At 36.8% G+C, this 14428-nt stretch overlaps 1 protein-coding gene across 2 annotated transcripts in view; it reads right to left on the bottom strand.

Moving 5' to 3' along the window:
- Positions 1 to 14428, bottom strand: part of LOC140236692 (ras-related protein Rab-3-like) — a 61925-nt gene that overhangs the window by 30543 nt on the left and 16954 nt on the right. For both annotated transcript variants that reach the window (XM_072316614.1, XM_072316613.1), the window contains exon 2: positions 7524 to 7751. In XM_072316614.1, coding sequence (XP_072172715.1) covers positions 7524 to 7751 — 228 coding nt within the window. The remainder of the gene's footprint in view (positions 1 to 7523; positions 7752 to 14428) is intronic.

Genomic DNA, 14428 nt, shown 5'->3' with positions numbered 1-14428 from the left:
CCCGCCGGAAGTAGCATTCAGTAGCAAAATGTACAATATAGGTAAAAAGATGAAGGTCAAAGGTCAAAGAGGTCAAAGGTCAAAATTCTATGTAGAAGTTTGGAAGCCCTCACCTAGTGCCATCACATAAAGCAAACGGAATCGAAATCGGGTTAGAAATGGCGAAGGAGTAGCATTTTGTAGCCAATGTACAATATAGGTAAAAAAATCAAGGTCAAAGGTCAAAGAAGTCAAAGGTCAAAATTCTGTGTAGAAGTTTTGAAGCCCTCACCTAGTGCCATCACATAAAGCAAACGGAATCGAAATCGGGTTAGAAATGGCGAGGGAGTAGCATTTGGTAGGAAAATGTACAATACAGGTCAAAAATCAAGGTCAAAGGTCAAAGAAGTCAAAGGTCAAAATTCTGTGTAGAAGTTTTGAAGCCCTCACCTAGTGCCATCACATAAAGCAAACGGAATCAAAATCGGGTTACAAATGGCGAAGGAGTAGCATTTTGTAGGCAATGTACAATATAGGTCAAAAATCAAGGTCAAAGGTCAAAGAAGTCAAAGGTCAAAATTCTGTGTAGAAGTTTTGAAGCCCTCACCTAGTGCCATCATATAAGGCAAACGGAATCAAAATCGGGTTAGAAATGGCGAAGGAGTAGCATTTTGAAGCAAAATGTACAATATAGGTCAAAGGTCAAAGAAGTCAAAGGTCACAACTGAAATTCTGTATAGAAGTTTCAAAGCTCCTATGTAGTGCTATCATATAAAGCAAACAGAATCAAAATCGGGTTAGAAATGGCGAAGGAGTAGCATTTTGAACATTTTGATCACACACGGACGCACACACGGACGGACACACGGACGGACACACGGACGGACGGACGGACGGACACACGGACACACACACGTACGGAGCCCGTTTCATAGTCCCCTGCTCGAACTCGTTCGGCGGGGACAATAAAAATAAATGAACTGTAAACCTATGCACAGATGAACACTCTCAGTAATGAGGGTATGGTATATTCATCATTAAAAGTCAAATTTTATCCCTGACATTAAGTCTTCTTTGTCAGATGACCCCATTAGTTTCTCGCCCCCAACATATACACTGATACATACCCCAATCCTCATCCTCCGGCACACAGCTTGAGCTTTGTAGGTCTAATCACTCATCCTCAAACACCATCCCTATTTATTATTGATTCAATCCACAGAGGTCTGTAGACAAGCATCACTTTATGTGATGAAAGTAAGTTTTCTTTGTTACATGATACTGTGAGAGCTAAGCCAGGGTAATTCTAACTATGGGCTGTTATTTTAGAACAAAATTCACAGAAAATAAGATAACATACTTAGCAATTATAAAATGTACACGTAATATTACAATTAAAAGCACAATTTATATTTTCTCAACTCTGTAATTTCATGGAGTTTCTTCAATTAAGCCAATGCAAAGAAAAACAAATGACCTTTCAAAATATTAAAGAATTTCCACTTTAGCATTTATCAAAAATGAGGATGTTGTACAAATCTACAGCTAAGAGCTGAATGTATTGATCATAAAATTGTGTGTTCTACAAAGTAAAGACATAAAGCATTGTAAGTGTTGCATGGACTGACTTTAGAAGAGACAAGTTCAGACCTGCTGGAGTTGGCCAAATTGTCAGAAATTATAATAAAAATAACCCACGCCTTTGAAAATGACATGCTGGTTGAGATATTCAGTCTGCATGAAAGAGTCAGGAAAGAGGAGGAGAGTCAGTCTTGTTGAATAATGGGGGGGGGGGGAGACGTTACTACACAAGAACTGGAATGAGATTAATAATGCAAGGTTTATCAGCAGGCAGCACATTAGGCTGGGGGATTGTAACAACATCTCCCTATTCCTACAAACACAGGAAGAGCCAGAGGCTGACAAAAAGAGACAGAGAAGAAAAAAGAGAAAGAAGAAAAACAATATGACAGATGAATAGGAGGAAAATACTGGGAATGCACAACTTTCTTTTTTTCTTGCAATAAACATTTTGTGCTACATTGTAGGCTTGGTAAGATGAATTCTTCATACTAATTTCACTGACATGTACAAAGTATGTTCATGATGATTGAGCAAATGCTTCAAAAAGCTCACCATTGCCATAGCAACTAACGGTTTTGGCAGTACACAGTCTACTATGGTAAAAGGTGGCTGGTCTGCATTATACGACAGCAAATTCACTTACACTACAGGACTAGAATACATGTTCAAAGATAAACAAACAACATAGCATACATGAAGACTATGAACAACTTGAATAGCAGTTATACCCCTGCAATATAACCACTTTGAGATCAAAGATATGAAATGAAATTACATATAACATTTTGCACAAAGACATTAGCTTCTCCAAAAAAAAAAAAAAAAAAAACATATCACTTGCACTGCCATTTTGTACTGTGCATGTTAAAGCTAGCGATATTTTGTTTAAAAATACTACTGATAGCATCTAAAATGCATACCAGACTCCTGGGCCTTTTCATGCTTACTTCCCTAGTCTCACAAATTCACAATTAAACATTCTTGATTCAAATGCCCAATCAAAGCATAAGAAGCAACAAATTTGTACATTATTTTTTTCAGGCTAATTTCATGTTGAACCGATTGCATCAAAATTCCCACCTCTTTTTTTAGTAATATTGAGAGATATATGACATACACAGTAAGAGTCTTGGAAAGAGTCTACAACTGTACAAGAGAATAACAAACCAGAGAAAAGATTAACCTACTGAAGACTAGCCCTAAGTAAGCTCGGGCAGGTGTCTATGGGAAGTACATTGTATGTGTTGTAGCAAAATCAGCCTGTCCTCAATGGGTTTTAAGCAATATGAAATTAAGAAATACAAAGGGGGAGGGGATTTTATTCTAGATATCATAAAAAAAAAAGAATTCGAAAGAAAAAAAGAAAAGAAAAAGCATTCCTTTTCAACCAATTTTTTTTTTCTTATAGATTTCATTTCACACATTAGAGAAACTAGTAGCACCGCAACCATGTAGCTGAGACTTCAAACTAGGAATATAATTAGATGGCATTTTTGATAATCAGGAACATAAAATTGCTAGTGTGATGAAGTAAGAAAGAAAATGTATTATTTGGCTTCCTAATGCAAACAATTATTATTACTACTAATATCATCAATACCAAAAGAAGGATTTCTAGTTCATAACTCAACACAAGTCATGATGAAATTCTTCTGACATTATCCTTTTGATTGGAAAAAAGAAGTAATCATCTTTGATTTCTGTTAAAACTTAGGTTGTTACATACATGGACCATTAGTATCATGAGCTCAAAGGGATATTTCAGAACAGGTGATGTCATGGTTTTTGAGTCACTTGCTTTTAATGAATTATAAAGGGAAATTTTGGCATTCACAATTGTTTTAAGTATCTTTAAACATCTACAATGTAACTTCATATCTACTTCAGATATCAAGATTAGGGTTCCAACCATTCTACAAACCAAGTGACATGTGGGTTCAAATCTTTCTACAAACAAATTTGACATTTGGGCTCCAAACAATTTGAAAATAAATTGACATTTTGGTTCCTACCATTTTACAAACCAATTTGATATTTTTTTTTTTGTTTCATTGTTTCTGCAAAGACATGGATATTGAACATATAAGTAACAATTTCAAGAAGGAGTAAATTGCTTTCTGGTTCATGTAAATACTATCTTTTATTACTCTGGCATAGAAATATAATGGTCTCTAGCCTATACTTGGGTAAACCTCTTCAAAGCATCAATGTATAGACTGCAGTTTGCTCAAAGTGCACATTTTGTGTGTGTACATACATGACTGTACCAGTTAACATGTGTAATCATGAACCTCTTCAGAAATCCCTTCCTTTAATAAGACTGAATTTTATAAATCAGGCCAATAAACCATGCTGCACACAAACCTGCTATCAATATAATGATTCAGATAGTGGCTTTTTTGTCGTCCATTTTCTCATTCTTTAAAAAAAAAGGGGGACAAAGGACCATACTGGTACTATTCCTTCCCCATTCCTATTAAGGACTCACGAAGACAGAATGAGATTGGTAATCTAAAGTGGTCCCCTTTTAAAGTCATTAGGCATTTCAATTAGCAATGATGCCATCCCTTCGCATCACGCAATCACGCTTCACCTGCTCTTTCTCCTTAGCAATGGGGCAGAGTAATTACATGCTTGACTGAGAAGGTACTGAGGCAGACTTTCCCATTTCACAAATGCCTCCTCTCTGTTTGGTCAGGCTTTGGATTACATAACAAAGGCATGCCACCTACTTCTAGCCAGAAGTGATGTTGAGGCAAGATTGAAGAATTGTATATCAATGTAGAAATGATGTCTAATTTGAAACACTGCTCTAATTTTGTTCAGATTTCAAACCAAACTATCACAAGTAAGCTTTACTGGAATGAGTGATATCAAGCATTAATCTTAGTGGTTAAAGCCAGAGTTTATTACTTTCGCCTTTATTTTTTTCCTCCATCAAAATTCATGGTTCTTATGTCTGCAAGTTTACAAAACTGTGGAAATGACCAAACATTGCTGTTAAAGTAAAATGGCTAGGAAGATGTTTAGCTAATTGTTTACTTCAGATATCTTGCATGACAACATACATTGTTAAAGGAAAATGAACATCAAGTGTTATTCCATTACTCTTAAAATGCTATTAAGGGAATCAGCCCCAGATATCAGTTGTCTGACTTATTTCATTCCTAGAACATCACTTCACAAAGAACTGACTGCATCAACATTTTTTCATCACTTCCTGTTTATAGTCATCATGGTACATGATGGTACACACATATTTTACTGTATATAAAACTTTTTTTTTTTTACTGTCACCTACTCCTGCTTTTAACACTGTCACCTACTGTTGCACACTCACCCCAGTTTAGCTTCATGGACAAGCTGCTATTGGGATTACACACAACATCTTAACGCCCTCACCGACACAATTCATTCATATCACCGGCGTCCACCCCATCTACTAACCCGGACTCCAATCTCCGGCCAAGACCTACTAACAGCCAAGTTAGCCCTCACAGAAGTACTCCGCCACTAACACACTTCAAGAACAATAGAACGCATCAACGACCACAACACTCCACCAACAGCCGACGCTCAGCCCGCCTGCGAGCCCGCCTCGACCGACCTCTTCCATCTAGGTCCGCATTCCCCATATATAGCCCGCCTCCTCTCAGATCACGCTTCACTTCTGACGAAGGACAGTCAACCTGCCCGAAACGTCAAGTTCCTCGGTTCTCCTAGTTATTCTTATAACTAGATTTCTTGCTCTACTTTCACTAGCTGTGTACCTTTACTCAGTGTTTCCTTTCTCTTTCCTCTCTCTCTCTCTCTTACACTTTTGTCTGTTTCTACACTACTTATCTTTTCTTTTCTTTCTGTTCTGTTCTCTTCTTGTCTTCTTTTCTTTTTATTTCTTCCTTCCATACAACCCAACGGTCCTTTTCAGGACCACTAGTTTTAGTTTTAATTTACACATTTCCTTACAGGTTATTTCTCTTGTCTTCTCTCCGCAGGTCTACACTTTAATCTTATTTTAATTTCTCATTTTTGCATTTCTCCCACAGGAACCTTTTCAGGATTTAACTGTCATCAATTTCCTCTCCATTTATTTTTTCTTTTCCGCAGCAGCATTTAATTCTAGGATCTACACTAGCTCCCTCCAATTTACGTCTTGAATTTCAATTTGTTCTATTCTTCTTCTTTTCATTGCCCCCCCCCCCCCCCCTCTCTCTCTCCCTTCTCTCCGCATATTCTCACCTCTCCTCTACTTACCCCTCCTTATTTCTGTTAATCGTCCATTCTCCATTCATTCGCATTCCATAGCCACACTGTTCGCCGACTTCGTTCTCCTCTTGGTTTCATGAATCTTCACTGCTCTCCCCTATCTCCATGATTCTCCAACATTCAACTCCTTCCTCTTCCTCTTCCCTTCTATTTCATCTTTCCACTTCTAACGATGTCCGAACATCTTACTTGATTCTCACACTATTCTTCCTTACCACTCTCTGTGTTCCTTTCTCTACTGTCTCCACTAGTGCAACTTCAACTTCCAGCCCATTACTGTCTCCCACTCTTCACTTTTTGCCCTCCTCACAACCCCCATATGTCGCTTCCCTCTTCGTTTCTCCTTTTTCTAAGCTCTTCTTCCAAACTACGATCCGGTTAAGGACTACATACACATGGTGTCACCGCAAATCTTTCTTCCTAATTAACTTCACCATGCAAACCTTCAAACAACACATAACATCTTAAAGGTTCAAGATTCAAGGTAGTATACTGCTTAATTTTTGAATATCAAGTCTTATGGCTTTTCATTTCATTTGCCACTCTGAAAAAAATAAAGCATATCAAATAATTATTTCTACTATATTTTCAGCCAGAACAAAACCAGAGATTACATTGTTTAAAATAACAATTTCTTTGAAAAAGGAAATGATAGAAAATGTTCTGTGTGTTTTTGTTACTGACATCAACAGACATGAATTCATCTCATAGATGACAAGCTAGTGTTTAATATTACACAGTGACTGAGTTAAAAACCCCATCTGCTTCATTAGCTGATGGTGGTTGTGATCATTAACTGATAAATGGGTTCATTGTGGGAAGATTTGGGCAGAACAGTGGTGTTACTCATTTCAATCAATCGCTCTTCTTGCACCAACCTACCAGAGAGAAATTACAGCTTGAAGGTTTACATAGTGATACTTAGTCAGCCTATTCATTGTCTGCCTGTGGATCAATAATTCTAATGAGAAATCAGAAATCACAATGGAAACCTTTGGACATCACCAGCTGGCAGCAGATGGCTGCTTGGGGGGGGGGGGGGGGGGAAGTATTTTCTCCTCAAAAGCAGTGTTGTGTTGCAGGATAGAAATCCTCAGAGTACTTTGCACACACACTACATAGTATACAGATACACCCGGTAGGCACTTGCATTTCAAATTAGAATCATGCCCAGTTGAAAGTCTCGAGACGAGACAACACATACATGTATGAATGTCTTAAAGATGAGATCACTGGATCTCAGCAAAAGCTGACAAGTCTTTACATTGGGTTTTGGTTTTCTTTCTTCTATAGCTTTACTTGTAGTTTCACCCTTTTGTCTTTACTTATCCATATTTGTAGTTTGACCCTCTTTTCCTGACTCAATCAAATTTGCAGTTGGACTTTCTTGTTTTGATTCACCAAAATTTGTAGTTTGTTCCACTTGTCTTGACTCACTTTAATTTGTAGTTTAACCATCTTCTCTTGACTAACCCAAATTTACAGTTTGACCCTCTTGTCATGATTCACTAAAATTTGCAGTTTGACCTTCTTGTCTTAAAACTCATCCATAGTAATGTAGTTTGACCCTCTGGTCTTGACTCTCTCGAATTTACAGTTTGACCATCTTGTCTTGACTCAAACCAAATTTATAGTTTGACCCTCTTCTCTTGACTCACTCAATTTTGTTGTTTCACCCTGTGGTCTTGACTCACCCAAATTTGTAGTTTGACCCTCTTGTCTTGCCTAAAGACTGTCTTGACTTTGAAGTCAATGCCAACTGTGCTGACAAACGCCGATGTGAAGGAGTCATCTGCGTAGCGGAAGAGGAAGGAAGTCTTGCCCACACTGCTGTTGCCAATGATGAGGAGCTTGAACATGTAGTCAAAGTTCTGGTCAGCGGCATCCTTCTGCCATTTGTTGTCTACTGTTGCTGAAGCCATCTGCATTGGTTGATAAATGAGAGGAATTAATTCAATGTCTTATGATTGTTGCATGTAATCCTCTTCAATCAAAAGTTACACATGTATCTATTTCTCTTTCTGTCCATCTTTGGAACAACACATTTTAAAAGGCTCAGTCCTTATACAATCACATGCAGAGCAACCAAACACAGAATCCATTTTGAACAAACTTTTTAATCATTTCATAAGGTCTGAATTCAAAGTTAATTGATAAAATTCAGTGAAATCCTTGTACTGCTTTCACAAACTGGCAGCAGCGCAGTATCAGGGATGGAATTTTCCAACATAATAACATCAAAATCAAGGATATTAAATTTTCCCCATGGAAAAAAAAAATTATAAATGCCTGTTACCAGTAAATTAAGTGCATTTGGGCAGATAAACTTATATCTAAAAAAGGAAACACATCAGAAAATCTCTGTTCATTGTAAAGGAGAGTGGTGGATCCATGACATCACATAATTGCCAACTCATGCGAGCAGGAAGTGAATTTCTCCAAACTTCATGAAATTTCATCAAAACAAAAACAATCAACTTGTATCTATAGTTTACCCAATCACATTCTGCATTTAATGAAGTAACCTAGTTTTAATATGGCTCTGCCTTTTCAGAAAAAAAAAAAACCCATCTGGTCAAAGATTTACAATGAATGCAACGAAGCGCATACCAGCATCACCTTTCCATTTCAGTAAATATTCCTCCTTTTCCTTTTTCTCCTCTGCTCTGGACTGAATTGTGGTGGCAACAGGCAAAGAAATTCTAAGCCAGCCTCTAAGTCCAACCAAGAATATGATTATTCATGCACAAATTTTATTCATGTGTCTAACTATGGCCGTCGTCCCATCTGGAAGCAAATCATAGCACAATTCTAGGACCAGTTCTTGTCATGTGAGGCAAGAAAAAGCAATAGAGATGACCTTTTTTTCACAATTTTTTAAACAATGGTTTCAATTCATCTGTCTTGCATTTAGAATCTATCAACACACAGAGCAAGTTACCAACAAATCTCTATCAAAGTGATTGTATAGTTTTGGTTGAGACCTAACTTCAGGTTTCTAACACTTTTTGGTGAGAGAGTGAGAAACCTCTTATAAAATATGAAAGAGCCTGCAATTCAAAGAGGAATTCAAAGTTTATTTGATGAAAATTGGTTCTGAAATGGCCGAGATACCCAAAACAGAGCGATCCGAAGAAAAGGTGGGACCCACCTTTTATTACAATGGCTTTGTTTTACTTCGTTTTTGATGTCCCAGCCATTCCAAAAATGATTTTCATCATTTAATAAACTTTGAATTCCTCTTAGAATGAATGGTATACTCTGTACTATTTCACAAGTAGTTTCTTGGTATCTCACAAAAAGTTAAAAGCCAAATCCTCACCTCAACCAATACTATACCATCTCTTTAACCTCAATTGCCAGAAAAATGCCTGTTTAGGAAAAGTTAAGTCTATAATCTTTGCCCCATGCAGTCTTTGGCCCACTCCTCAGCTGATTAGTAATCGGAGTCAGTCCAATCCTGATTGGTCAAGAGGCACATGTCCTTTCTTTTATATCACTGCTGTTGCTTTCAAACATTTTTTTTTCAATGATAGTAAATTGTTCTAACTTTAACAATTACTCTTAACAGGAATTTTTCCACACAATAAATGTCAGACAAGGGCAAATATAAAGTTATGTGTGTAAATCAAGATAACTCACACAGTGCAGCTAGCATGAGAAAGTCTTCCTACGAAATAATTGTGGTCCTACAGATTCAATTCAATCGTTTTAAAGTAACATTCATTTCCTTTCCTAACATGATAAGAAATAAAACTGGTCCGAGTTGTCATGTTAAAGTCGGTCATTTTGAACAGTTGAACTGAATTTAGGTGAAAATATTCTGGTTGTCAAGAATTTTCCGACCTAGAACACTATAAACTACTGGTGCAGTGTACCAATAAGCCTATAGGCAATTGAGTGTAGAGTACTGTAGGCCTACAGTCAGTCATACAGCAGCACAGTCGAGTCAAACTACGCGTGTGCACTGCTTTGCGTCATGTACAACTGTACTCCATTCATATGACGACGTCATCACTCCAGACAATCGAAACACGATCATCGATGGGAAATCGCCGTACGAGACTGCTAATACACAGAATAACTTGCTTGATTTAAAAAAATGTGGGAATCTAAAAATTATAAAATAAATCTTTTGAAATAACAAATTATTTCCTTTCCGCTGATATACTTCTTTCTGTGTTCAGATATGATCTTTAAGGGAAGAAGTCTTGAACTAGCAAACTAATCCCACTTCATTCATCAATCTGGATAGATTCCTGCAAGGTGGCTTTGTTTATTACAGAAATTAGGAAATGCTATTTCAGGTGCAATATCACCTCATTTATCTGCAGATATGCTGAACAACAATCATGATGATATTCAAAACCCATTACTGCACCGGCAGTGTATACTGTCTTTGTAGCCTACAGCATATCTCATTGTACACTTATAAATACAGGTACATGTATCACACCACACCACCCTCACAAAACTCTCTCTCTCTCTCTCTCTGACTTCCCCAATCACATTTCTTTCTATGTTCTTTGCTCTTTCCTCAATTTGCCTCATATGAGGTTTTCATGGCCAGACTGTTTGGTTTCTAATTGCACTTGTTATGAGATACAAGATACCTATATTCATGCTAGGTGCAATTATTTATGTGTTGTTTGCATTAATGGGTGAATGATGATCACAGGAAAATTTGTGTATAATATTATTTGAATTCTCAGCATCTATCAAACATCCAAACTGGATTTGGCTTAAGACTAGCTGGCTTTCTACCTCACTGCATGTGGCATGGCAGAATTCAAAATGTGTTTTTCAAAATATATCTGCAAACTCTACAAGGCTTGCATTGTGCATCCATGCAGTGCACTATTGATAGGACAACACTGCAAGTGCTGTTCTATTCCCAGACCAGTTTGAGCACTGAGGGTGTGCCAGTCTCATGGGGAGACAGACTCCCTAATAATAAGATACTCAATAAATAATGGATTGTGACACTAAACGTTCCAATTCAGTCTACAACCACATAGAAGTCATTTTGAGGGATTTTTCATGGCAAGCCCCGAACAAAAATTTGCTTTCATTCTGCATAGTAAACAGAAAAATTACTATACTGTAAAACATGATATATTCGCGGCATGAATTTTTCGCGAAGTGGAGCTGACGGCCTTTTTAGCGTCATGAAATTTTTGCAAACTGCCACTGGCATTTAATGCATATACAATGTAGTGTAGACAAGAACTTTTGCGTGCATTTTAATTTCGCGAATCTTGGCCATCGCAAAATTCACGAAATTAAAATGCACACGAACATTCCTCGTTTACAGTACACCTTTTATGAATCACAGCTGGAGTCACAGTGGAACTGAGTTGTTTGAGATTCAAAATGTTGGATTAATATGTCCTCTATGGTTCCCGTTACACAAATAACATGCTGGAAGTTCTTTGAAAAAATACATCATGGACCTTTGCTGACAAGACACGGAAATATAGTTTGTCACTGGTCACACCCATTTGTCATTGAGACAGCTAACAAATATAATTTTGAGCAGAAACCTGAAAAAATACTCTTTCCATAAATAACAACCTTTATGATTTCTGTATATTATGTTCTTCAATACTTCACATTCATCAATGCACTCAATTCCAATTTTGTACAAAGGAAATATAGTCAAAATATAATCAAAGTGACCACAGCTAATAAATGTCACCAAACTTTAGCCAAAGCCAAGCCATTTGATGCAGATCTTGATGGATTTATCCTCCTCTCTGTTACAGTGATCATACTCCATTGTAACTTGATCATCTGACATCAGTCAGTGAAACATGTCCGAAAGTTTGTTTTGTTCATAAGCCCATTACAACCCTTTCACTTCACATTTAGTCTTTAAGCTTTAATTACTTATTTTTTATGGTCACTTGATATTGTATGTCATCAAAAGTTGGAGGCTTTCTAATTGTCTGTAAATACCCAGACCGGTACTTCATTTTATATGACACACCGCATCTCTGCTATGCAATAATGAGCCATATTTGACAGTGTAGTACACTGTATGCATTCTGTACATTGTGTGGGCATGTATAGGTGACAAACATAATATGTCCTTGAAAAACACACAGACTTACAGTTCCTTGACAATGAAGTTTTCATATTTCTCTCTCACAAACATGATGAATTTCTATTGTCAAAACGGTTACATTTTTAGTTCCACTATGCTGTATTCAGCACTTTTGGAGCTCCCTCACAACCCAAAAATAAATGCCCTTGAATTGAAAGGTGTTTGATTTCAACTATTCAGGATTTTACACATCATTTTTTACACATTCATACTAATAGAGACCTTGGGTAGAGAGCATTTTTGGGGTAGCAAAATGTGGTACTGGTCTCCCATAAAACGTTTCTATTCTCACGTTCTTAATCCTCATCTCGTAGGGTGAGAATGATAAGGGCGTTAAGTTGCCTCAAACACCATGGCTTTTGTGGCATTAACGCCCTTATCATTCTCAGTTGATGATCTGCTCTCAACCAATTTATTGTTTTATGTATTTTTTTCTTTCTCTTGGAACCATAGATTACATGACTTTAAAGTGTTTTACAATATATATTATTTATCAGAGCTAAATGCTAGTAGCCACTTAATCATGGAATTGTGCCATTGATCATTTCAGAAACAGAATGAAATGAAGAAGGAGCCATAAAAGTCATTTAAGTTTCTATTCTTGAACTAATAGGTATAATGATGTTTCTTCTTTTTGGTTATACAAGACTGTGCTAATATACTAGCGGATAGATTTGCATCATGAATTACAATGACATGTAACATGAGGTAGACGTCATAATCACATTCACAGATAGTATTTACTGCTTTCAATCAGATTAACATTCTTTCAGAGGTATGAACCTATATTTTGTTGTTAGAGTGTAAACACTACTGTTCACCTAAACTTTTTTTTTTTTTTTTTGCATGGTTGATTCAATACAGGGTAAGAATTCTACATTGTCTACTCAGACCTTGTAACTTTTGGACAAAGAGAATTACCAAGGTCAGCAACAAAACCCATCATTCAGAGATATTTCAGTTCTATCTAGGACCTAGGAGCAAAGGTGTACACTGTATTAACACATTTTCCACACAGGCTCCAGTATTGACAACTAAATCCCTTGAAACTATTCTAATTAGAGGCCTTAAACAAACATCAGACATGAACACACACATCCTTGTCAGATAAGGAAAGTCCTTTTAGAGACTGTAAACAAATACACACAAATAGATAAAGAACCCTCAAATAGTTAAATAGGACTTTAACGCTGGCTACTAGCTTTCCCAACCATACAAACTACATTAGATGTGCACCAACAAGAGATTCATGATTGGACAGTTGTCATGACTTTTAATGATTTTATTATTTGCATTATGGGCTTTCTACTAGCTGTTTTTAAAAGAGCTGACAGTTGTTTATGGCTATCTATGTGTAAGGAAACATGCATGCCCACTTGTTTTGTAACATAAAACATGTAGGTGACATTTTTCTCATTTTACTCGGGACTACAAAAGCTATTACCAAATGATCTGCCAAAAGAAGACAGCATTCCTACTAATAAATCTGAGAGTTTGACATGGAATCCCTTCAGCACTTCTTTGCTTAACAATTTTGAATAATATATATGCGTAAATGTCATTTAAATATGACAGGAATGTCAGCTTTTATTTTGTGTCCATAAATCCTCCAGTCATCATTTAACATACACAGATAGTCTGCTTACAACCCCTCATATCTACAATACAGAAAGTATCCTTTATAGATCTGTACAGCTATGCAAAACATTATTGATGAGGGGGAATCTGAACTATAATTCTGTGCAAGAAGTAAACACACATGCTTGTATTGTTGTAAGGACATTATAGTGCCTATGTAAAAAAATTCACCTTTCCTACAACAATCCCATTCACTTCAAAAAAAGCAAACCGTTGATTGAAGTAAAAAGAAGGTGTATCAGAAAATAGGTTCATTTTCAAATCAGTCAGGTGACCAAAGATTTCACACTTAATTTGCCCAGGCCACTAACAATGTGACAGAAAAGTCTTTTTTATACTGCAGAATTTCATGATAAAGATACTGTTTTGGATTTGCACACAAATCATAGTTCCTGGAAGTTAGCCATTTCTTGTGTCTGATGCACTGGAACGTTTTCATTTTGTTTGTTTTTCATATCTTTCTCTCATAAGCTGAACAACATAAATTCCACTACCTCTTATATTTTTGGCAAGCATATACTATCTGTTTTTGCTACTATAGCTATACAATGTATCATGTTTATAAGGCACTGAAGGATTGTTGGAATTAGCTAATCATATGCACAACTCACAGATGGGCCTCTCCAAATTAGATATTTAAAGCGTACTACTCGTGCATAAATTACATTACATGTGCAGAGAATTATCTAAAACTCATATGCATGTCAGGGTATACGATAGGCCTACATACATGTACAGTTGTAGGAGCAGACTGCAATACACATGAATACATAACAAACACACACAAACACACACACACACACATGATCTCACACACTCGATTCCATCACAACCACCCATGCTATCTTATTAGCT

This window comes from Diadema setosum, chromosome 13 (assembly GCF_964275005.1).
Source record: "Diadema setosum chromosome 13, eeDiaSeto1, whole genome shotgun sequence".
NCBI lineage: Eukaryota > Metazoa > Echinodermata > Echinoidea > Diadematoida > Diadematidae > Diadema > Diadema setosum.
The sequence above is the reverse complement of the archived record's forward strand: the minus strand, read 5'-3'. Positions and strand labels throughout refer to the sequence as shown.